This window comes from Xenopus laevis, chromosome 2L (genome assembly GCF_017654675.1).
Source record: "Xenopus laevis strain J_2021 chromosome 2L, Xenopus_laevis_v10.1, whole genome shotgun sequence".
In the NCBI taxonomy this organism is placed as follows: domain Eukaryota; kingdom Metazoa; phylum Chordata; class Amphibia; order Anura; family Pipidae; genus Xenopus; species Xenopus laevis.
In genome coordinates, this window is record NC_054373.1 from 148584873 (window position 1) to 148609670 (window position 24798).

Consider the following 24798-nt stretch of genomic DNA (forward strand, 5'->3'; position numbering starts at 1 on the left):
GGGAGATAACCCCAGGATCACTGGCTCTGCATAGATCCCTGTATAGATTAATGCCACATTTTCTCAAAAATTGATTATTTTAAAAAGTCAGTTGCAAAAGTGCTCAAGGGAGTACTTTAAAAAGATTAAAATACATCTAAATAGGTATAGGTGATCTCATAATTGTTCTCCTACCTTTGAACAGATACAAGGGTTCAAGCACAAGTGTGGTTTGGGAAAAAAAGTTGCAACTTTGTGAAGGGTATTAATGTGATTAGTATTTGTGGCCAAACACGTGCCTTGTATATCAGCATAGTCATCCCACCTGTCCTGCCTCTACTAATGACTTGCACGCAAGTGCAACCAATGATGCTGGGGAAACCTGGAATTACCACCATCCTTAACATTGACAGTATAATTCCTAGGTTTCCATTTCAAAATTTCTTTGAAAACACGAATGTGTTGACCACAAACCACAGGTTTAGGCCCCATATGTAGGAGAAGAGACAAATTGTAAGCAGGGCCCCTCATCATTGGTGATGTAATAATGTGGACTCCCACATTAGTACTTGATCCCACCCATATATGACTTATCAGAGAGGAGTTGGGTAGGGTCATAATGTAGAAAAGGACTTTGGGCTTGATACAGGTTGAGATAGTAGCAGGTTATGGTTAGGTTGTATCCCTGGCCATTGCAATTGGTTGTCACTGGTGGTATCCTCCTGGAACATTGATGATAGAGGAAGGCTTCAGTGTGGGCAAATTCCTCCACACAGGCTGAAGTCTTTTGCTTTGGTGCCCATTCAGAGAACACAACTTAAACTTTCCTTTTTGCAAAATAGCAATATTTATTCCTCCGAAGAAGTTGCAAGCAAGACGAAACAAGTTGTAATTTTAATTATTCCTAAACTGAATATACTACAAACAACTGCAATTAATCATACCCTTCAAGTTTACACTACGGAACCCGTTTCTTTTCTGTTTTCCTTTAGATCAGGGATCCCCAACCTTTTGAATCCGTGAGCAACATTCAGAAGTAAAAGGACTTGGGGAGCAACACAAGCATGAAAAATGTTCTTGGGGTGCCAAATAAGTGCTGTGATTGGCCATTTGGTAGCCCCTATGTGGATTGTCAACCTACATTGAGGCTCTGTTTGGCACTGCATCTGGTTTTTATACAACCAAAACTTGCCTCCAAGCCTGGAATTCAATAATAAGGCCCTGCTTTGAGGCCACTGGGAGCAACATCCAAGGGGATGGAGAGCAACATGTTGCTCACGAGCTACTGGTTGGGGATCACTGCTTTAGATCATAGTCTGACCAACTACTTGCTGCGTCCAGTACAGACATAGTTTTTTATTAATGAACCTTTAAGCCTAATCGGTTTTATATTGTTACTACCAAACAATATAATTGTTTCGCTGTACATGTAATTGACATGCCCGACCCAATTACTGAAGATTATTACGTTAACAGGGTTATTTATCAAAGCTTTGTGAGCTGTTTTAAACCGCAAATGAACTCACAACTGGAATGGTTTCTAATTTAAGAAAAAACTTGAATATTAAAAACTTGAATCAGTGAATTTCGAGGTGAGAAAAAAAACTGAAATCGCACGAATTTGATTGAGTTTTCGAGCGAAATCCACTGAAAGAAACTCAAACATCATGAAGGCTACAAACATCTCCAAATGGTTCAAGGGACCTCTGCCATTGACTTCTACATGACCTCCACGGGTTTTAAATCTCAAAAAATGTGAGTCTTTTTTTTACCAGAAAAAATGATCTTTAACTAAAAAATACCCTTGAAAACTCGAAATTTTCCTGGAATAAACAACTCAAACTTTGATAAATAACCACCGAAATATAACCCCATCCCAAGAGCTGGAAGCAGACGGTATGTGCGAGTCTTTGGGAATTCAAGCATTTCTGGCATATGACTCATGTCATTTTTTTTTTTTTTCAATGACGTACAATAGAGCAACAGACACTCAGACCCGTCTATTCTTCGAAGGCTGATCAAGGTAGACTTGACTACAGTGCTTTGTGTTCTGCACTGCTGCACCATATGAACATTTGTAAAGTTATGATGTTGTGATGGCTAATTCAGTTAATGCCTTTAATGGGATACTGTCATGGAAAAACATGTTTTTTCCAAAACACATCAGTTAATAGTTTTTCTCCAGCAGAATTCTGCACTGAAAACCCTTTCTCAAAAGAGCAAACAGAATTTTTTATATTCAATTTTGAAATCTGACATGGGGCTAGGCATTTTGTCAGTTTCCCAGCTGCCCCAGTCATGTGACTTGTGCCTGCACTTTAGGATGGAATTACTTTCTGGCAGGCTGTCCTACTTAATGTAACTGGATCAGTCTCAGTGGGACTTGGCTTTTATTCTTAAGTGCTGTTTTTAGATCTTCCAGGGAGCTGTTATCTTGTGTTAAGAAACTGCTATCTGGTAACCTTCCCATTGTTCTGTTGTTAGGCTGCTGGGGGGGAGGGGGTGATATCACTCCAACTTGCTGTACAGCAGTAAAGAGTGATTGAAGTTTTTCAGAGCACAAGTCACGACTGGAGGCAGCTGGGAAATTGACAATATGTCTAGCCCCATGTCAGATTCAAAATTGAATATAACAAAATCTGTTTGCTCTTTTGAAAAACTGATTTCAGCGCAAAATTCTCCTGGAGCAGCACTATTAACTGATGCAGTTTGAATAAAACATGTTTTCCCATGACAGTATCCCTTTAAGAATGGCTTGGATGATTTTTTGGCAGACATAATATCAAAGGCTATTGTGATACTAAACTCTATAGTTAGTATAGATATGGGTATATATAATTTATGTGAGAGTAGGGAGGGGTGTGTGTATGGATGCTGGGTTTTTATTTTGAAGGGTTGAACTTGATGGACTTTGTCTTTTTTTAACCCGATTTAACTATGTAACTATGTAATGTTAGCAATCATAATCACGTGGGGATGATCCTGACTAATAGTCACCCCAAGTGATTTTTAATTTTCCTGCCCTCATAAGCCCTCACAGATCAGCAGAAGAAAAACTGACATTGAGGGACACTTTACAGAGACATCAGAATTATATGCATGCTTCCAGATTTGAGAAACTTTTGCTCTATATATAGTGAATAAAGTACCCCCTCTTGTAAAATATAAGGATATTATAAGTTACCGAGGAGTTTCATGACCATATAAAAACACGAGGCCGAAGGCCGAGTGTTTTTATACAGGTCATGGAACTCCGAGGTAATTTATAATATCCTCATATTTTACAACTGGGGGTACTTTATTTATTATAATACACAAATTTTAGTGAGTCATGTGACAGAAATGACATCACTACTCACCGTTTATAACTGATGACATCACTACTCACCGTTTATAAGGATATAATTTACAAGATATTCACGGCTTTTGTGTATTATAGATATATATATATAATAATCTAAACGTTGGTTATACCTTAAGATCTAGGATCTGCTAATCTTATCTGGTGTTACATGACCAGATGAACAAATATTATTAATTCAACAGATATTAATATTTAACCTGGACCTTATTTATGTATCCTATTGGCAAATACACTTGAGCCCTCAGGAAATATTTACAAAGCTTTTAAACCACTGGGATTTGTAGTCCCAGCAAAATACAGAGTGCAGAGCTGTCACGTGCATGTGAGACCTGTACATATACAGTAGGTGGCCATACACGGGCAGATTAAAGCTGCCGATATCGGTCCTTATCTGCTGCCTATGTGTGGGGGCTCCCGACAGGTCCTCCCGATCGATATCAGGCCAAAAATCAGGTCAAGTTTGATTTTTTTTTTCTACGATCCAGGACCGCATCGGCTAGTTGATGAGGTCCTGCGACCCATCGGTGCCCATTCATAGCATTGTAATCTGATCTTTCGGATTCACCCGATATCGCCCAGCTGTTAGTGGGCATATCGGGTTAAGATCTGCTCGTTTGGCGACCTTGCCGAACGAGCGGATCTTATAGTGTATGGCCACCTTAACACCAGCCATAAGCAGACAATTCACTAGCACCTTGTGCACTCTCTAGTGTGTCTAAATGATATCCACACAACCCATGATGTCACATGAAGGGGACAAGCCTCAGGGGAGCAGTTTTATATGTATCTAATGGCAATGCTATATTTTAAGAACAATTTCCTCTGTGTATTTAGTTCACCTTTAAAAGATATTTAATAAAAAAATAGAAAATTGCATTAAGAAATGTTAGCGATACATACTGCAGTACATCTTCTTTCCACTTGAAAGGTATATGAGCCAGTTTCTCAGACGGCTGAAAAACACTGGGGTCCAGCAGATCCTTGGGTGCTTCCCTGTTCCAGACATTCACCACACTGGCAGGCTTGGTAAAGATGTGAATGCAGAAAAGGGACAGGGGCACAGTCACCCCCAGGGTTACACACAGTTTTCTAGGAAGGCGCATGCTGAAGGAACAAACAATTTTAGAATATTAGTGTATTTATGTATGATTAAGAAAAGCCACCTGACTAAGTATTCTAATGAATGGCATACAGCCACCGTAACTTTACAAAATGCTAGTGATTAGACAAACAAATTTCTACAGCTTATTACTGCCCAGATAATTATATGTTTCTGTCGAGTTGTTTCTTCACTGTAGATAAAAGCATTCCCAGCTACAAAAGGAGTGTGTAAAGCATAAGCATGCAAGCTCCTGAAGGTTAAAGGGATATTAGAACCCCATATTTCAGAGATTAAACTTTTTTTTTTCTAAATCACCCTATTGCTACAGTAGCTGAAAAATCCTTTTGGTTAGGAGCACTTTGGGAAACTGGGCTGTTGCACACACTGTGAAAAGTATGCTCCAACCTGAAGGGACCCAGTTTAAATATAAATGAATGAGCATTTTCTAAATATATTGATAGAATAGGTCAATTTACTGAGTTTTTCAGTGGAAATATTTAGTGAATTAGTACAAAAGGTATCTTTTGTCTTTTAAAGGTACATAACTACTATTTTAAGAGGTGTGTAATGCAATGACAAATACTTATATATGACACTATTGGGGTTATGTAATAAAAGACACCAATGGTCTTACTTATTACAATTCAAGACAAATGTGGCAAAAAAATAAAGTGATCAAATTCAGTAAAATTCAATTTCAACTGGAAAGTTTGAGATGGATCGGTTGAAAAAACTCGGAAGTTTAAAAGTAAAAATTCGGTAGCTGAAATCTGATGAGCATCTTTAGATGTCAATAGGAGTTGTATTTCCAACATTCGCCTAAGTTATTACAGTTTTTTTGACTTTTAAACGTTTTTTAACTGTATATTTTTTAGAATTTAGAATTTGTAAAAATGAATGTAATATTTCGATTTTCATTCACGTGAATGGATATTGCTTTCCGTGAATCGTGATAAGAACTATTCAGATTTGAGGTTTATCATACATATGTTAGCAATTTGAGAAAAAAATCATGATCCTGGAAATTTCTTTAATTAGAAAATAAATCTGCCTCTTTTTGCCCAGTAACCCATAGCAACCAATCAGCAGATTGCATTTACTGGTCACCTGTTTAAAAGCAAGACATCCTTTTGGTTGCTATAGGTTACTGCACCTGGATAAATTGGTGCCATTTATTAAATATAGAGGTATCTGACACAGGGCTACTAGGGGAGATTAGTCGACCAGCGACAAATCGCCTCTTCTTCAGGCGACTAATCTCCCCTAAATCCCTTTCCGCCAGCTAGAATGTAAATTGCCTGAAGAAGAGGTGATTTGTCGCTGGGCGACTAATCTCCCCCAGCAGCTACATGTGCCACCATCCTAAAAGAGTACACGTAAGAGAGAATGTAGACTGTATACCCTTAGGCTAAGGCCACACTAGGCGATAGCGCCGCGATTTGACTCGCGGCGACTTTTCGCGGCGACTTTTAAGCCGCAATCGCTGGGGAAACTTTTGCGCTGGCGTCTATGGGGAATCGCGTAAAATAGCCAGCGTAAAAACACACGCGGCGATCTTTTTTCTATTGTCGCTCGAAATCGCCTAGCGAGGCAATTTCGAGCGACAGTAGAGAAAAGATCGCCGCGTGTGTTTTTACACTGGCGATTTTACGCGATTCCCCATAGACGCCAGCGCAAAAGTTTCCCCAGCGATTGCTTAAAAGTCGCGACGAAGAGTCACATCGCGGCGCTATCGCCTAGTGTGGCCTTAGCCTTATGCTACACTTTGTTAGCTATAATAGCATGCTGAGGGTTTTTCAAAGTGTATGGATCCTCTGGGAAACTGGATCAAAACTGTAAAAATGTTAAAATGGGATCATTGTTCCACCCTGCCTTTGTGAGGAGAAGAATGAGCAATGACACACACACAAATAGCAATAAGAGCATTTAAGCGTGTTAGAACAAGATTTGGTTCTTTTAAGATTTGTTCAAACACCTTTATTATTACAGACGGAATGTATAAAGTCATGCAAATTATGTGAACACTCGGGAATTGAGAAAGAGGTGATGAAAGTGTTATGAAATAAATGCTCCTTAAAGTTCTATGAAAGTATCACAAGTTTCTAAATAGTATTATTAAAGGGAAAATTTCAGATAAAGAATGCATTTCAGAATGTTTGTCTCAATAAAACTTTTTTTCCTCCTAATTATATTATTAACATTTAAACTTTTTAAAATTTTTTTTTGCAGGACAGGTTTCACAGTGGCCCAGGTAGATTACAACATCAGTGGGGCCCCTTGGTGGAAAAAGTGGATGAAACAAAATGGCTGTATTGTGTTGTCTAATACTTATTTTCGGTGTATAAATCACTTGACATATGCACTTGCTATTACAGGACTATGACTAGGGATGTAGCGAACGTCGGAAAAAAAGTTCGCGAACATATTCGCGAACTTGCGCAAAAACGCGTGCGGTTCGCGAACGGTTCGCGAACCCCATAGACTTCAATGGGAAGGCGAACTTTAACATCTAGAAAAGACATTTCTGGCCAGAAAAATGATTTTAAAGTTGTTTAAAGGGTGCAACGACCTGGACAGTGGCATGCCAGAGGGGGATCAAGGGCAAAAATGTATCTGAAAAATCTGCCTGTGTGTGCTTGGAAGAGATAGTGTAGGGGGAGAGCTGTTAGTGATTTCAGGGACAGATGATAGTAAGTTTGCTGGCTAGTAATCTGCTTGATACTGCTCTGTATTGGAGGGACAGAAGTCTGCAGGGATTTGAGGGACATTTTAGCTTAGGTAGCTTTGCTGGCTAGTAATCTACTGTTCTCTTTAAACAACTGCCATACGTTGACCTTGTAGGCATTGTTTGCCCAGTTTTTTTGGACGCAGCCACTGAAGCACAGTTGCCAGAAAAAATATGCCATATAAATGCTGAAAATAGTCATTTTTCGCCATACGTTGACCTTGTAGACATTGTTTGCCCAGTTTTTTTGGACGCAGCCACTGAAGCACAGTTGCCAGAAAAAATATGCCATATAAATGCTGAAAATAGTAATTTTTCGCCATACGTTGACCTTGTAGACATTGTTTGCCCAGTTTTTTTGGTTGCAGCCACTGAAGCACAGTTGCCAGAAAAAATATGCCACATAAATGCTGAAAATAGTCATTTTTTGCCATATACGTTGAGTCAACGTATGGCAAAAAATGACTATTTTCAGCATTTATATGGCATATTTTTTCTGGCCTCTGTGCTTCAGTGGCTGTGGCCAAAAAAACTGGGCAAACAATGCCTACAAGGTCAACGTATACACTACTACAGCGGTGGATACGGATTACGTAAAATATATTATGGCTGCTTGAAAAAAGTGACTCCGGTGTTTTTTCTGGAGACGGTAATATTATGGATATTTAGACAGAATGGGAACAAGGTCACACAGCTCGATGGCGGGTTGAAGAAAACAGTGTGCAAATAATGCCTACAAGGCCAACGTATACACTACTACAGCGGTGGATACGGATTACGTAAAATATATGAATGCTGCTTGAAAAAGTGACTCCGGTGTTTTTTCTGGAGACGGTAATATTATGGATATTTAGACAGAATGGGAACAAGGTCACACAGCTCGATGGCGGGTTGAAGAAAACAGTGTGCAAATAATGCCTACAAGGCCAACGTATACACTACTACAGCGGTGGATACGGATTACGTAAAATATATTATGGCTGCTTGAAAAAAGTGACTCCGGTGTTTTTTCTGGAGACGGTAATATTATGGATATTTAGACAGAATGTGAACAAGGTCACACAGCTCGATGGCGGGTTGAAGAAAACAGTGTGCAAATAATGCCTACAGGGCAAATAATGCCTAAAAGGTCAACTTATACACTACTACAGCGGTAGTAAAATAAAAAAAAGTAAAATAAAAAAAAAATGAATATTAAAAAAAAAAATTAAAGTTGGTGCTGCTGAACTACTAGGAGCAGCAGATTAGCACACCAGTCCCACTCCCCAACACTGCTAGACTAATAGCACTGGGCTCTTATAGTAGTAGTAGTAGTAGTAGTAGTAAAACAACAAAAAAATAAATAAAAGCAGTCCTTACAAGGACTACTGTTATTGCAGCAGTCAGCAGATGAGATCAGAAGCAGGACAGCTGCCCACTGCAGCTACATACAGAGCACTGCAGTAGAAGGTAGATTACTAGCCAGCAAAGCTACCTAAGCTTAAATGTCCCTCAAACCCCTGCAGACTTCTGTCCCTCCAATAACAGAGCAGTATCAAAACGATTACTAGCCAGCAAACTTTCAACTGTCCCTGAAATCACTAACAGGCAGCAGCTCTCTCCCTACACTATCTCTTCAGCACACACAGGCAGAGTGAAAAAACGCTGCAGGGCTTCGGTTTTTATAGGGAAGGGGAGTGGTCCAGGGGAGAGCTTCCTGATTGGCTGCCATGTACCTGCTGGTCTGGGGTGAGAGGGCAAAAAAAAGCGCCAACAATGGCGAACCCAAAATGGCGAACGTCGCGCGACGTTCGCGAACTTCCGGCGAGCGCGAACACCCGATGTTCGCGCGAACAAGTTCGCCGGCGAACAGTTCGCGACATCTCTAACTATGACTGACCAACCAGCTTTCTCTTGCACTGCATGGACTGTGTATTGCATTACAGATGGATATTTGCCACATTCCAGAATGCAAACAGGACCTTTATTTATGGACACAGCTCTAAATGTTCTAGTTGCTGTTAGCAGGTTTTTACGCTGTGGTAAACTTTAGGTGAAGCAGTCAGACAACCACATGGGCAGATTCACTAAAGGGCAAATTGTCACCAGTGACCACTTCGCACACATCGCACCACTTCACCAGGTGCAAGTTCACTAAGCTAATTCACTAATATGCTAAGTTGCGCCCTGGGCGCCAAACATTGGCGACTTTTCGCTAACGTTACTTCGGCAGTGCGAGCATTTCATAGCAAAGATGCGCTAGCGTTCGTTTGTGCCTAGCGAAAATTCGTTAATGATCTTGCGCTAAGGTCAATTTGCAAAAGGCGGGTAATTTAAAGTTGTATGGAGGTCTTTATTTTAAATGTTGGTGCAAATGCTTGAAGTTACCACTTTTTATTACAAATATCCAGGGAACCTTAATAAAAAAGAGAGAGTTAATATAATGCCCTACACATGTGCCCACTGTAAAATGAATGTTCCATTTGTTAGGAATTGTCTGGAAAGACCGGTCCCCAGAAAAAGTTTGTTAGGACCAGGGATGAATTTACAAAGCACAAACCCCTAGGCCCGCTGCCATTCGTCGCCCCGTACCCTCACTTTTATTCACACAAATTGTCATCAGGACTGAAGCAATGGGGATTGGCACAGAGTAAATTTATAAAATGATTGTATCTCCTGCACATCCTTAGTATTTCTGAAACAATGTAGGTGTGGTTGGACAGCATGCCGCCCCCTAAAATCCTGCCGCCCTAGGGCCGGGCCTTGGTGGCCTTTCTACAAATCCGGGCCTGGTTAGGACTTTTGCAGGCAATCCCACTTTAAAAAAGTCACCAGCGTTTTTGTAACTTTTTTGCATTTCGTCACACAGGATATGATGTAAGTGACAGAAGATTTCGCCAGATCGAAAAGTCGCCTGGCGATAGAGTGCTAACGAACGAAAGCGAAGGTCTCTTTCGCTATATTGGCACCTGCACCTGTTAGTTAGCCAATTGGTCCTTTAGTGAATCTGCCCCATGGACTTTTGGTACATTTATTAGAACATGGCAGGTAACTAGCCTGCTCCACACTTGCTCTCAGCTTAGACAGGAAGAGGGAAACAGGAATATGAATAATAAATAGGGATGTCGCGGACTGTTCGCCCGCGAACTAATTCGCGCGAACATCGACAGTTCGCGTCCGCCGAATGTTCGCGAACGTCGCGCGACGTTCGCCAATTTGGGTTCGCCTTAGCTGGCGCTTATTTTTGCCCTCTCACCCCAGAGCAGCAGATACATGGCAGCCAATCAGGAAGCTCTCCCTCCTGGACCACCCCCACACCCCCTGGACCACTCCCCTTCCATATATAAACTGAAGCCCTGCAGCGTTTTTTCATTCTGCCTGTGTGTGCTTGGAAGAGCTAGTGTAGGGAGAGAGCTGTTGAGTGATTTGAGGGACAGTTGATAGTAAGTTTGCTGGCTAGTAATCTACTTGATACTGCTCTGTATTGTAGGGACAGAACTCTGCAGGGATTTGAGGGACAGTGAGTTTAGGTTAGGTAGCTTTGCTGACTAGTAATCTACCTTCTACTGCAGTGCTCTGTATGTAGCTGCTGTGGGCACTGCTTCTGATCTCATCTGCTGACTGCTGTAATAACCCAATAGTCCTTGTTAGGACTGCTTTTATTTTCTTTTTTTTGTTTTTTTTACTTTGCTACTGTAAGAGCCCAGTGCTATTAGTCTAGCTGTGTTGGGGAGTGGGACTGGTGTGCTGCTCCTCCTAGTAGTTCACCACTACCAGCACCAACCAGAGTCAAAATTGTTACAAAGTATCTTATTTGCACCTGTTAGCTGTTCTGAGCTCTCTGCCAAAAGCTAATTAAGTTAGAAACTGTTTTTTTTCTGGCTGTTCAGTTCAGAGAAAAGAGGGACTTTCCAGTACAAAAGAGGGACAGGGGGTTGAGTGGTCAAAAGAGGGACAGTTGGGAGGTATGCAAGTGCCACCTAGCTGTGTGAGCTTTTTCACATTCTGTCTAAATAACAATAATAATTCCGTGTCCGTAAACATCACCTGAGTGATGTTTTTACAGCAGCAATAATATATTCCGTACCCACTACTGTATACGTTTCCCTTGCAGGCATTGTTTGCCCAGTCTTTAACCAAGTGCCACCTAGCTGTGTGAGCTTTTTCACATTCCGTGTCCAGAAACATCACCTGAGTGACGTAGTGTGATTTCTGCCCTTTACAGCACAAAACGCAGCGCTGTGTCAACAATGTATTTTTCAGATACATTTTTGCCCTTGATCCCCCTCTGGCATGCCACTGTCCAGGTCGTTGCACCCTTTAAACAACTTTAAAATCATTTTTCTGGCCAGAAATGTCTTTTCTAGCTTTTAAAATTCGCCTTCCCATTGAAGTCTATGGGGTTTGCGACGTTCGCGAACCGTTCGCATTTTTGACGCAAGTTCGCGAATATGTTCACGAACATTTTTTCCGCCGTTCGCTACATCCCTAATAATAAACCTTACAGAGTGTCTGTGGGCTAGAGGACCAGCTAAACCTTACAGAGTCCAACTAAATACACGCATAGAAAGCACCCAGATCATGAATTATGTTTAGTTATAATGAAACTTGCGTGGAAAAAAAATATGCATGCAAAGTGCCATCATCTGCCATAGGATAATAATCACTCAAGTCCATCACCCAACTTGTTAAACAGTTATAGTAAATAAATGCCAGAAATATTAAAATCCCAGCACATTTCAATGAGGGTGTCATATTCTACTGGGGTTTATTCATTCAAACCAGTCTAGCTATAGTGATTAGAGGGGAATTGTGGAAGCACTCAAGGCTAAATCAAAATATATTCAAATATAATGGAAGTGCTACTTACAATGCACTTCCCTGGGCCCCTGTCTCATAAATAATTCAGTATAAATGCAAGTGCATATGTTTACAAAACAGGGGTTTTTAGTTACCAAAGTTATGATCATAAAATTGAAAAGCCACCATACCACGTCAAGGTAAACCCCATATGGCGGTCCCTAACTTGCTTACTTTAAAAAGAGATACTTCTCTGCATAATAGCATTACCTGTGTTCAGTGTGTGTTGAGCATTGGTTTCAATTTGAAGGCTGAATCCTCCCCCGCCAGTAAAGGCTTTTAAGAGAGAGAGATTGCCCAAACCAACGCCCATATTTAAAAGCGTAGGACCACCATTAATTTTAAGGGGGGGGGGTATGGGGTGCTATTGAAAAACCACATAAAGCTATGCCACAGCTTCAGGCCAATATACAATATTAGAGGGGAATTGTGGAAGCACTCAAGGCTAAATCAAAATATATTCAAATATAATGGAAGTGCTACTTACAATGCACTTCCCTGGGCCCCTGTCTCATAAATAATTCAGTATAAATGCAAGTGCATATGTTTACAAAACAGGGGTTTTTAGTTACCAAAGTTATGATCATAAAATTGAAAAGCCACCATACCACGTCAAGGTAAACCCCATATGGCGGTCCCTAACTTGCTTACTTTAAAAAGCCTGAAGCTGTGGCATAGCTTTATGTGGTTTTTCAATAGCACCCCATACCCCCCCCCCCCTTAAAATTAATGGTGGTCCTACGCTTTTAAATATGGGCGTTGGTTTGGGCAATCTCTCTCTCTTAAAAGCCTTCACTGGCGGGGGAGGATTCAGCCTTCAAATTGAAACCAATGCTCAACACACACTGAACACAGGTAATGCTATTATGCAGAGAAGTATCTCTTTTTAAAGTAAGCAAGTTAGGGACCGCCATATGGGGTTTACCTTGACGTGGTATGGTGGCTTTTCAATTTTATGATCATAACTTTGGTAACTAAAAACCCCTGTTTTGTAAACATATGCACTTGCATTTATACTGAATTATTTATGAGACAGGGGCCCAGGGAAGTGCATTGTAAGTAGCACTTCCATTATATTTGAATATATTTTGATTTAGCCTTGAGTGCTTCCACAATTCCCCTCTAATCACTATAGCTAGACTGGTTTGAATGAATAAACCCCAGTAGAATATGACACCCTCATTGAAATGTGCTGGGATTTTAATATTTCTGGCATTTATTTACTATAACTGTTTAACAAGTTGGGTGATGGACTTGAGTGATTATTATCCTATGGCAGATGATGGCACTTTGCATGCATATTTTTTTTCCACGCAAGTTTCATTATAACTAAACATAATTCATGATCTGGGTGCTTTCTATGCGTGTATTTAGTTGGACTCTGTAAGGTTTAGCTGGTCCTCTAGCCCACAGACACTCTGTAAGGTTTATTATTAGGGATGTAGCGAACGGCGGAAAAAATGTTCGTGAACATATTCGCGAACTTGCGTCAAAAATGCGAACGGTTCGCGAACGTCGCAAACCCCATAGACTTCAATGGGAAGGCGAATTTTAAAAGCTAGAAAAGACATTTCTGGCCAGAAAAATGATTTTAAAGTTGTTTAAAGGGTGCAACGACCTGGACAGTGGCATGCCAGAGGGGGATCAAGGGCAAAAATGTATCTGAAAAATACATTGTTGACACAGCGCTGCGTTTTGTGCTGTAAAGGGCAGAAATCACACTACGTCACTCAGGTGATGTTTCTGGACACGGAATGTGAAAAAGCTCACACAGCTAGGTGGCACTTGGTTAAAGACTGGGCAAACAATGCCTGCAAGGGAAACGTATACAGTAGTGGGTACGGAATATATTATTGCTGCTGTAAAAACATCACTCAGGTGATGTTTACGGACACGGAATTATTATTGTTATTTAGACAGAATGTGAAAAAGCTCACACAGCTAGGTGGCACTTGCATACCTCCCAACTGTCCCTCTTTTGACCACTCAACCCCCTGTCCCTCTTTTGTACTGGAAAGTCCCTCTTTTCTCTGAACTGAACAGCCAGAAAAAAAACAGTTTCTAACTTAATTAGCTTTTGGCAGAGAGCTCAGAACAGCTAACAGGTGCAAATAAGATACTTTGTAACAATTTTGACTCTGGTTGGTGCTGGTAGTGGTGAACTACTAGGAGGAGCAGCACACCAGTCCCACTCCCCAACACAGCTAGACTAATAGCACTGGGCTCTTACAGTAGCAAAGTAAAAAAAACAAAAAAAAGAAAATAAAAGCAGTCCTAACAAGGACTATTGGGTTATTACAGCAGTCAGCAGATGAGATCAGAAGCAGTGCCCACAGCAGCTACATACAGAGCACTGCAGTAGAAGGTAGATTACTAGTCAGATTGAAACCAATGCTCAACACACACTGAACACAGGTAATGCTATTATGCAGAGAAGTATCTCTTTTTAAAGTAAGCAAGTTAGGGACCGCCATATGGGGTTTACCTTGACGTGGTATGGTGGCTTTTCAATTTTATGATCATAACTTTGGTAACTAAAAACCCCTGTTTTGTAAACATATGCACTTGCATTTATACTGAATTATTTATGAGACAGGGGCCCAGGGAAGTGCATTGTAAGTAGCACTTCCATTATATTTGAATATATTTTGATTTAGCCTTGAGTGCTTCCACAATTCCCCTCTAATATTAGCTATAGTGATTGCCATCATACTATCCATCCATTCAATGTAGACTCTGCATCTGTCCCAAATAAACCAGTGAAATAATTTGCGTGGCATCAGAAAGGATAATTTACTTTAAGGGACAGGCAATGCAGCAGGTAATAAGAATAAAGGCAATAGGAATTTCCCAACAGCAAAGTAAACCCCACCTATCCAGTCATCAGGAAAGGAAGAAAGAATGAATGGAGTTATTGAAAGCAAAATTGCTAAAATCAGTTCTTCCCTTGGTAGATGCTTTGCAACTAACCCATACAGCAATCAGATACACAACCAGTAAAACAGCATGACAATTCCACCAAATACCAATAGTTCCTGGCTAGGAGGTAACACCAGGGTTCCCTCCATGCCCAGCATCAATAGGCACAGCACACTTGCACCTAAAGAGTTGGGTGCAGACGTCACTTGTGTGTTATTTTCCGTCACATCACTGTTTCAGATTTCACTCAACTGGCTTTGTGTATTCTACTTCTGATAAAGCTCTTCTCCCTTACACTCTACTTGATTACACAAAGATCTCACCACATAGTAATACAATAAATAAGCCTTTCAGATAAAGGCTTACTGATCCTTCAGAGAAAGAACAATCAAACAGTCGGCACAGGAAACATAACTGGACATTAGGGAGCATTTGTATGCGGTTCTGTTTCTTTTAAGGCCCTCATACACGGGCCAATAAAAGCTGCTGACAGACCTAGTAGGCAGCTTATTGGCCCATGTGTGGGGCAGTCCAACGGGCTTCCCCGATCGATATCTGGCCAAAAGTCAGCCAAATGTCAATCGGGCAGGGTAAAAAATCCCGTCAGATCGCAGCCGTCTGTTCGGTGATGCAGTCCTGCGACCCGACCACCTGTGTGGCCTCCATTCTGATCTGATCGTTGGGCCCTGAATCTATGGATTTTTTTCGGGTTGACCCCGAATTGTTCAGATTATCGGACGAAACCCAGCACACAATATCTTCAAATTGTAAAAGGGACAGCTGACATTGACTTTGGCAGGTTTAAGATGTCAGATTTTAGGATTCCAACTTCTGCAGCTTCAGAGTATAATAAATCTAGAAAAATCAGAATTTTATTTTCCTCTAAAAATCCAAGTTTTTGTCCAAAAATCCTCAACCAGAAAAAACTTGAGGTTTAGTAAATAACCTCCAAAATGTGTGAATAGGTAACTTTCTTCCCATTTTTAAAAGGCAGCCCTGAGTTATAACCAGCTTCTAAAAGTTCAGAATAAGGGGTATTTAAAAGAGCCTATATTTTCCAGCAATAGTGAAAGGAAAATGAAGAAGGATGAAACAGTTGTAGGCTAAAATGTCCACTGTATATATAGGTGAAAAGGCACTGCTTACAGTAAACACTTTACAGTTTACGTAAAAACAGCATGTCTAACACAGATTGTTTTCCAAATATTTTTTGACCTATAAAAAAGGACTAATGGTGTTACGGTTTATGCTGTGAGAAAATCCAGATTATCTAAAGAACCGAAGAAATTAACATTTTTGTTTTCCTTATGGATTTTCCATTGTATTGTTGAGAAACCCTGCTTGCTGTAGGATTCAAGGTGACTCATGCCTGCTGCATATGACACTCCCAGCAAACTACTCAGTTGATATGTGCGGGGTTGGACCGGGGCCTTCCAGGGCTGCTGCCTCAGGGGCCCCCCTCGCACCCCTGTGCCAATACTGCAAAACCCCCCTCTGGCCCCCTGCCACACCCTATGTCACACTATAACTAACAGTATGGGTTTGTCCTTACAATATTCTAATTTTACATTTAGTTTTGGATCATTAACTAAAGTAGAGGGGAAAAAAATCTTTGTCTATCTCGCAGTACCGTACACTTTGCCAGGCCAGCTCTTTAGATTAGATATCTGTCCCATGCTGCTTCAAGCACGCTTTACAGAGCTACACCTCTACTGGTGCCCATTCACTGGGGAGGAGGATCGAGAAGACGTAGCCAAGCACCAGAGCCAAGGAGAGATATCCAATCGGCATTCGGCACCATTCCGCCTCCAATACACTGCTCTTCCCCGCCTCCGTTGCACAGCCCACACCGCTGCTCCACAGGCCCCTAGTAAGTACAGACAGTTTGTCCTTGAGGTTGGCGGACCTGCTCACCTCCTTCTGGCTCTGCACAATAGTGAGTGATGTGGGTGGTGATGGGCCAATGAAACTAGAGGGCCTAGGGCCCCATCGGGCCAGTCCAACACTGAATATGTGTATATTGTACACTCACTGCAGGGTCTTATCTATCATTTAAACCAACATGGACTGCTCTTGGGATCAACATTGAAAAGTAATGAGCCATAAAGTGGCTACAGACATAGCTATATGTGTATATAAAAGTGGTGATGAATAGGAATAGGAATAAGAAAACAGCAGGGATGGGCATCGGTTGGACAGTCTAAGGTTCAATGTACCAGGCACACAGCACAGTTACTGTGACTCATGACTCAACTGGTTTTGTGTATTCTGTCTCAGACAAAGCTCTTATCCCCTCCACTCTTCTCGATTAGACAAATATCTCAGCACATAGCAATGCAGTAAATGAATTCTGATAAAGGCTAACTGATCCCACCCTTTACAGAGCAATGCTTAATCATTATACCAAGCCCTCATATACATGGTAAGGAATGTTACAGATATTTTCTCTCAATGGAGGCCAGACCAAGATCATTTCTATTATTTCTACCCTGTGTGATGTTGGTAAGAAATATATTTCAGAAATACACAGATTTCTATGTACATAGATTTTCCTCTAATGTAACTTGAAAAACAAAAGATAGGACCCAGGACCAATCTCAGTAAGGCACTTGAAGCAACATCCTACTCACAATATATAATAACAATAAATAAACCCGAAAAACAGAAGACTGGTGGTTTCAAACAAACAGTATGTAATTAAAAAAGAGTTGAATTCAACAAGCAAATGAAATAAACATCTGAGGATCCTTAAACAGTTAACCCTGCAGACCAGTACACAGAAAGCAGCTGGGTGTGTGGATGAAAAAATGTAATTAATATATAACTCTCACTTGCCCTTCTTGCAGGTAATATTTGTTGTAAAGTTAATAAGTGTTTTCACATATTCTTGTAGCAATAATAAACGCAGCAATATGACAAAAAAGTTAACTAGCATTCACTTACATGGATCTGAAAGAATGGGACACCCTACGCCTCTTGCAGATAAAAGGTTTATCCCTGGCTGAAGCCGATTCCAACATTCCATTTAATATTAAGTTAAAGAACAACTTACTCCTTCCCATCGCGCTCTCCTCTCTTAGTTTTAGACTCCCATTCCCCTCCCCTTCTGTTATGGCATAACACTCAGAAGCATCTAGCAGGTACAAACCTGAAGGGAACAATGTGTATTTTTCTGCTATCTTAAAAGCCTTGGGGGGAAAAATCTCTTATATGATTAACTACACGCTACAATTATAATATATTAAGCATTCATGTACTGTGTAATAGATAACTGACCATAATTTTTTTTTTAAAATAGCTCATTATTTAAACTACACTTTATTAATATTATGATTATTAGTACAGGTATGGGATCCCTTATCCAGAAATCCATTATCTAGAAAGCTCTGAATTATGGGAAGGCCAGCTCCCATAGAGTCTATTTTAAATATGAATAAAAATAATAATAAAACAGTAATAATAAAACAGTACCTTGTTATTGCTGGTAACTAAGCTGCATTAACCCATTTTGGTGGCGAAACAATTCTACTGGGTTTATTAATGCTTAAATGATTTTTTAGTAGACTTAAATTATAGCAAGACCCCTTATCCCAAGCATTCCAGATAAAAGATCCTATACCTGAAGTAGTATTTATTAACTAAGGGTTTAAGAGAAATGTGAAGGAAAACCATCAAGTTGCCAGGCAGGATGCCCAAAGTTTACCAGCTAGATAAATAAAAATATATTAGGATCACTTTATAAAATATATTAAGTATATTATGTTTAAATGAAGTCCCTGCCTTAAAATATAGCCACTGAATGAATTCCAAGAGCCAAACAGAGATAAATGTTATAGGTGTAACCAGGGCCACCATCAGAATTTGCAGGACCCCGTATGACAAATTTTTCTGGGGCTCCCATACAAGTTAAAAAAAAAAACTGGTGGTGAAGGCCCCCTACAAGTTAAAGAAAACCCCCATTAGTGGCCAGGGGCCCCTACAAGTAAAGAACCCCCATAGGTGGCCAGGCCCCCACAAGTTATAAAAAAACATTGGTGGCCACCCCCACCCCCCCCCCCAGTTTAAAAAAAATAGTGGTCAGGGCTTCCTAAATTAAAAAGAAACATTGGTAGTCAGGGACCCCCTACAAATAAAACAAAAAACATCAGTGGCCTGCCCAGCCCATAAAAGTTTTTAAAAAAAACATTGGTGGCCAGGGTCCCCACATAATGTTAAATAAAATTATTGCCCAGGGATTTACAAAACAAAAAAAACATTGGTGTTCAGCAGAACTTACCTTTCCTGTCCTTTCGTCGGCAGCTTGGCTTCTACTTCGGCCGATGAGTGACTATTTAGCCCAGATAATCCAGTAAACACAGCACAGCCATGCCCCCATTAACATATAGAAGCCACCAGGTCCGGGAGGATTGTCCACCCAGTACCGCCCTGATGGCGACCCCAAGGTCTAACACAGGCTTTTGGTGTAAATTATAAATTGGTCCTTGGCTGGGGTCCACATGGGACTGGACCCACTTGTATATTCTTTGTTACTCCTGTCGGTCTGTCTGATAAATAGGGATGGTGCTCAACATACTTTTTGACTATTGCTTTAATCATAAACAACATGTGTTTTTTTTGTTGTTTCTTGAGCCAGAGCAGTTTGCTTCTGGTTAGGCAAATAATCTCCCCTGTGTAATGGACTTCTGTTTATATGTAAACCAGAGTTGTCATAACAAAGGAAGAAGAAACATGATGAAAAGAAAGGGGGTTGTTTATACAGAGATTATATCTATTTAAAGTAACATATTGGTAATACCCATATATCCTGGTCAAACAAAGTGAGATATGATGCCCTGACCAACCATTTTCCATGTGTGCCCAGAATTCTGCTGTGACTCGGGTTCCAATCAGGTTGAATCTGACTTCTGCGTTATAATATTTGCCAATGTATATGGTTTCATTAGCAGATTAGTCTGCCAGTATTTCCCAGGGACCAGTCTGACTGTCCATTGTCCAAGCATGTGCATTGTCTATATGCATTTGATATCAGGGTGAATGCTCATATCTGCCTATGATAGTTGGTGCAGGGCTCCATTGAACCCACAGTACTGTGCTATGCTCTGAATTCAAGTGCTCTGTAAATAAGCAATAATGGAGTTCTAGCACTTGTGTCCTAAGCTTTGGTAAAGAAGTCCTCGAATGATCATAAGCAAACCATGTGCCTTTTCAGTGAATCCAAATGGTTTTGATTTTAATAGATTTCCTCTTTTTTTCTATTTAAGCTAGAGCAATAACATGAAGGCAAGTCAGATGAAAATGTAAAAAATAATCACCCTGAATAAAATGGTGTGGGTTTTAAGCAGAGTATGTAAGGCAAGAGTTTGCAAAGTCTACTTTATTGTAATTTGTTGGGAAGTAGAAGCATGTTTTCAAGGAAATGTAATCTGTTATAAAACCAGCAATTGTGTCTTGGCACAATTATTAAAATGAGTATATACTGTCCTTCATGCAATGCTGTATTATTTTTCTGGAAGCTGGTACATATGTACATATAAAGCATATAATTTTGCTCTGCAGTCTCCCTGTGTTTGGAAAGTAAAATCACAAGGAGATTATCATGATGAACATCCTGTAAAGGCTAACATTGATGCTCGGTAGCTTTAAAGTGGCGAAGTAGGTAGTCAAAGTTTTTTTTAAACAGACAGTACTTCGACTATCAAATTGTCGAATAGTTGAACGATTTTTAGTTTGAATCATTCGATATCAAAGTCGTAGTCGAAGGTTGAAGTAGCCTATTCGATGGTCGAAGTACCTAAAAAAAAACCTTCGAAATTTGAAGTTTTTTCATTCTAATCCTTAACTCGAAATTAGTAAATGTGCCCCTATGTGTGTTAAAACATAACCTTTATTTAACATTAATTAAAACCATGCTGCCATATATCAAAGATTCACTTTAAACAATCCTTGGTTGTAGTGCTGGAACGTGGCCATAAAACGTGGCCATAAAATAACATTTAGTTAAAAACACATAGGGGCCGATTCACTATGGGTCGAATATCGAGGGTTAGTTAACCCTCGATATTCGACTAGGAATTCGAAGGATTTAGCGCAGATAGTTCGATCGAAGTATCGAAGGATAATTCCAAGGATAATTTCAAAGGATTTTAATCCAACGATCGAAGGAATATCCTTTGAGCAAAAAAAGTTAGCCAAGCCTATGGGGACCTTCCCCATAGGCTAACATTGACTTCGGTAGCTTTTAGATGGCGAACTAGGGGGTCGAAGTTTTTTTTAAAAAGACAGTACTTCGACTATTGAATGGTCGAATAGTCGAACGAATTTTAGTGAATCGGCCCCATAGAGTGGACTGGTGGTATGAATTAATATTAACCTCCAAAATCCCCATATATAACTGCTTCAATAGCCAGAGATATCTTGTGAGTGTTGATCAGTCAGCCCTCCCTTCCTTATGCTCCTTGGTGGTACAAAGACCTATTGTCACGGTAGCCTATGGCAATATTCAGCCCACCCTCCAACGTCACTCTCCTGGTGGGCTAGTAGTCATTCACAACAGTATTAGAAAATATATATGGGCAGATTAAAGCCCCAATTTGAACACCGGCTATGGTCATCCACACCCTTTCCCTCCCTTCCAATAATTCCCTCGTGATTTCTACCTATTTACGTGGGGAGCTAATCTACCACCATAGAGACACGGCTCTAGTCAGACGTATTATTGCCAGTACTGGCTTTTCATCATAATACGCATGTGTTGCCCTTACTTTTGCTGAAACATATTAAATATATTTTCAAATAGATTCTAGTGGCTGTAATTTATAACACGACTTACTGAAACTTGTGTTATCTCAAAAAGAACGCAAAGTCATTAAGAACACGTATTCACAAAGAGCCAGCAAATTTCGAAGAGCTTTACAATAAATGGGTGTATTCATCAAACATGAGGGGTTACATACAAATACAGATAAGAGGGCTAATTAGATCTCACACCCCTTGTTGGAAGTTCTATGAACATATAAATGTTTTTATACAGGTCATGGAAGCCCTCCATAACTTATATTATCCTGCCATTTATTAGTACAGGTATAGGATCCATTATCCAGAAACCTGTTATCCAGAAAGCTCCGAATTATGGGAAGATCGTCTGCCATAGACTCCATTTTAATTAAATAATTAACAATTTTGAAACATATTTCCGTTTACTCTATAGTAATAAAACAGTTCATTGTACATGATTCCAACTAAGATATAATTAATCTATATTGCCAGGCAAACTTGTTGGGTTTATTTCATATCTAAATACTTTTTTAGCAGAGGTAAGGTTTAAAGTTCCAAATTACAGAAAAATTTCTTATGCAGAAAACCAGGTCCCGAGCATTCTGGATAACAGGTCCTATAACTGTACAAGGAACATTAATCTATCTATGAGTACAAGCTGTATACATTCACATCAACCAGTACATTAACACCTCAGGGATACTCCCTATATAAAGTGCATACCACTTATATAAAAAATGAATCATTTTAAATAGGTTTGCAACAAACATAATGAGTTATAGAAGAAACATAAAGAAAGACAAAGTTCACACCCATTCCCTTAAACCATTGTTATTAGGGTAATTGTCTCTTATCCTAACTGGTAATGAGATATTATACGCTTTATTGTTCAGTTTTATAAATCTTAGAATTTCTAATAAAGGTTAAGTTTTATGGTCATATATAATGATGCCAGGGACGTGGACGCTTCTATGTAAGGTTATAAATATTTGCCGTCCTTCACAACACACACTGCCTTGAAAAAGCTCTCTGCGAAACGCGCGTTGGCAAATTTATAGCATTACAGCAATCAGACTTGAATCCTAACTTTGTTTTTACCTGATTTTTTAACTTACTGGTGACTGCATTAAGGGGCGGATTAATGCCTAGGCTTCCCTAGGCTATAGCCTAGGGACCCATTAGTGGTAGGGGCCCATGGGTTTTTTAAAAAATGTGTAATTTTTTTTTTCCACCAGGGTCCACCCCCCCAGCTAGCTCACTGGGAGTGGGAGACAAGACACTGAATGCATGATGCAGGCCGGGCTGACTATCTTCATGTGGAAGGGCTGTCTCTCACCAGTGACGTCACTGCTGTGTGCCGACGAAAACCCATGGCAGTCACACAGGCAGAGGCAGCAGACAAGCAGTCTGTCTGTCTCAGGGACGATCCTGGCCCCTCCCCTGCCTGAGGCAGTAGCAGGTGCTGCTGCCCCCCCCCCCTCCATTGGAAATTCACTCTTAAAGTACCAGGAGCAGAATTTTTGCTGCCCCTGGTACCTAGTGGGGTGCTGCCTCCTGAGGCGACAGCCTCAACTTGCCTCATTGGTGAAGCGCCCCTGGTCTGTCTTCTTTACCAAGCTGCTGCCCAAGTTCAAGATGCCTATTACTAAGTGCACTGTGCTGCAACTTGTCTCAGTCCCAGGCATGCAGCTAGCCTAGCTAGAAAGCAAGGCACGGGTGGCGGTCCCAACGGGGCCAGCCAGTGTGGTGGTAGCAGTACCCTGGTCCTGCAGGCTGCAGCAGTCAGTGCCAGTGAGCACCGGACAGAGAATTTTCTTTAAATTAAAAGCTACCGTGAGGCGATGGTCGGCCAGCAGCAGGGGGGACCCAGACGGGCTCAGCAACAGCTGTAGAGCTGCACTGCAGCCAGAGAAAATTTGCAGCCTGCAGACAATAATTTTTGTAGCCTGCAGACCATGAAATCATTTCTGTAGACAGCAAAATAATTTTTGTAGCCTGCAGACAGTAAAATATTTTTTGTAGCCTGCAGACAGTAAAATAATTTTTGTAGCCTACAGACAGTAAAATAATTTTTGTAGCCTGCAAACAGTGAAATAATTTCTGCAGACAGTGAAATAATTTCTGCAGACAGTAAACTAATTTTTGTAGCCTGCAGACAGTGAAATAATTTCTGCAGACAGTGAAATAATTTCTGCAGACAGTGAAATAATTTCTGCAGACAGTGAAATAATTTCTGCAGACAGTGAAATAATTTCTGCAGAGAGTTAATTTAAACAGCGGGTGGCGTTTTTCTTTAAAAAAAAAGTGGCGCGTATCGCGACTATATAAAGCACCTGCCCTAGAAGGGGGCCCTGTGGAAAGTGTAGCCTAGGGGCCTCACATGTCCTTAATCTGCCACTGACTACATTTGCATCTTTTTAATCTCTTTGACTATACGGCACTGTGGGATTTGTGGTTTTATAGGGAAACTCAGTCAGATTCCTTCTTTATCATTTCAAACGTACCTTAAATTGTCTGGCTCATATTTATCAAAGGACTGTAATTCTTTACTTTTGAGAAACATCTTAGTAATGTTCAGCTTGCACGAAGGAATCTACTACTACTCACGTGACTATTTCAATTTCCCTGCAGGGGAATTAATGTCAGACCTAACATGCTTTATGGCAGGGGTTTTATATATCTGATCTCAGAATATTAGCCAATAGGCAAAGTACACTTGCATCTTTAGAATGCACTGACAGGCACGGCACCTGTGCATTTTCTCATGGAAATCTGTCCCATGTGTGACAGAGTCCCATGTGTGACAGACAGGATGCCATCCCTATTGGGGCAGTTTAAATGGGCAGAGGGCCATATTTACACCAGAAGAAAACCCAATGGATCAGTTATCTCACTGTTTATCATGTGAAAATTCACAGAAGAAATTCATTTATTGGAGAAAAAACTTTTCTCCAAATTCAGTTCTGGTTTGTTCCCCTAGACTTCAATAGAGTTTTCACGTGATAAACCATGAAATATGTTTTTCTGAATTGAACTGCATCTTAAATTGAATCTCGTCCATGACTTTTCACGTGATAAACCCTTTTCTCATTGAAT

The 24798-nt window shown here is 40.5% G+C and overlaps 1 protein-coding gene across 8 annotated transcripts in view; it reads right to left on the reverse strand.

Annotated features, from left to right (window-relative positions):
- b4galnt1.L (beta-1,4-N-acetyl-galactosaminyl transferase 1 L homeolog) overlaps positions 1-24798 on the reverse strand; it is a 125271-nt gene that overhangs the window by 16870 nt on the left and 83603 nt on the right. For 5 of the 8 annotated variants that reach the window (XM_041580838.1, XM_041580836.1, XM_041580834.1 and 2 more), the window contains one exon: positions 4244-4447. In XM_041580838.1, coding sequence (XP_041436772.1) covers positions 4244-4446 — 203 coding nt within the window. In that variant the 5' untranslated portion in view covers position 4447. 8 annotated transcript variants of the gene reach the window in all.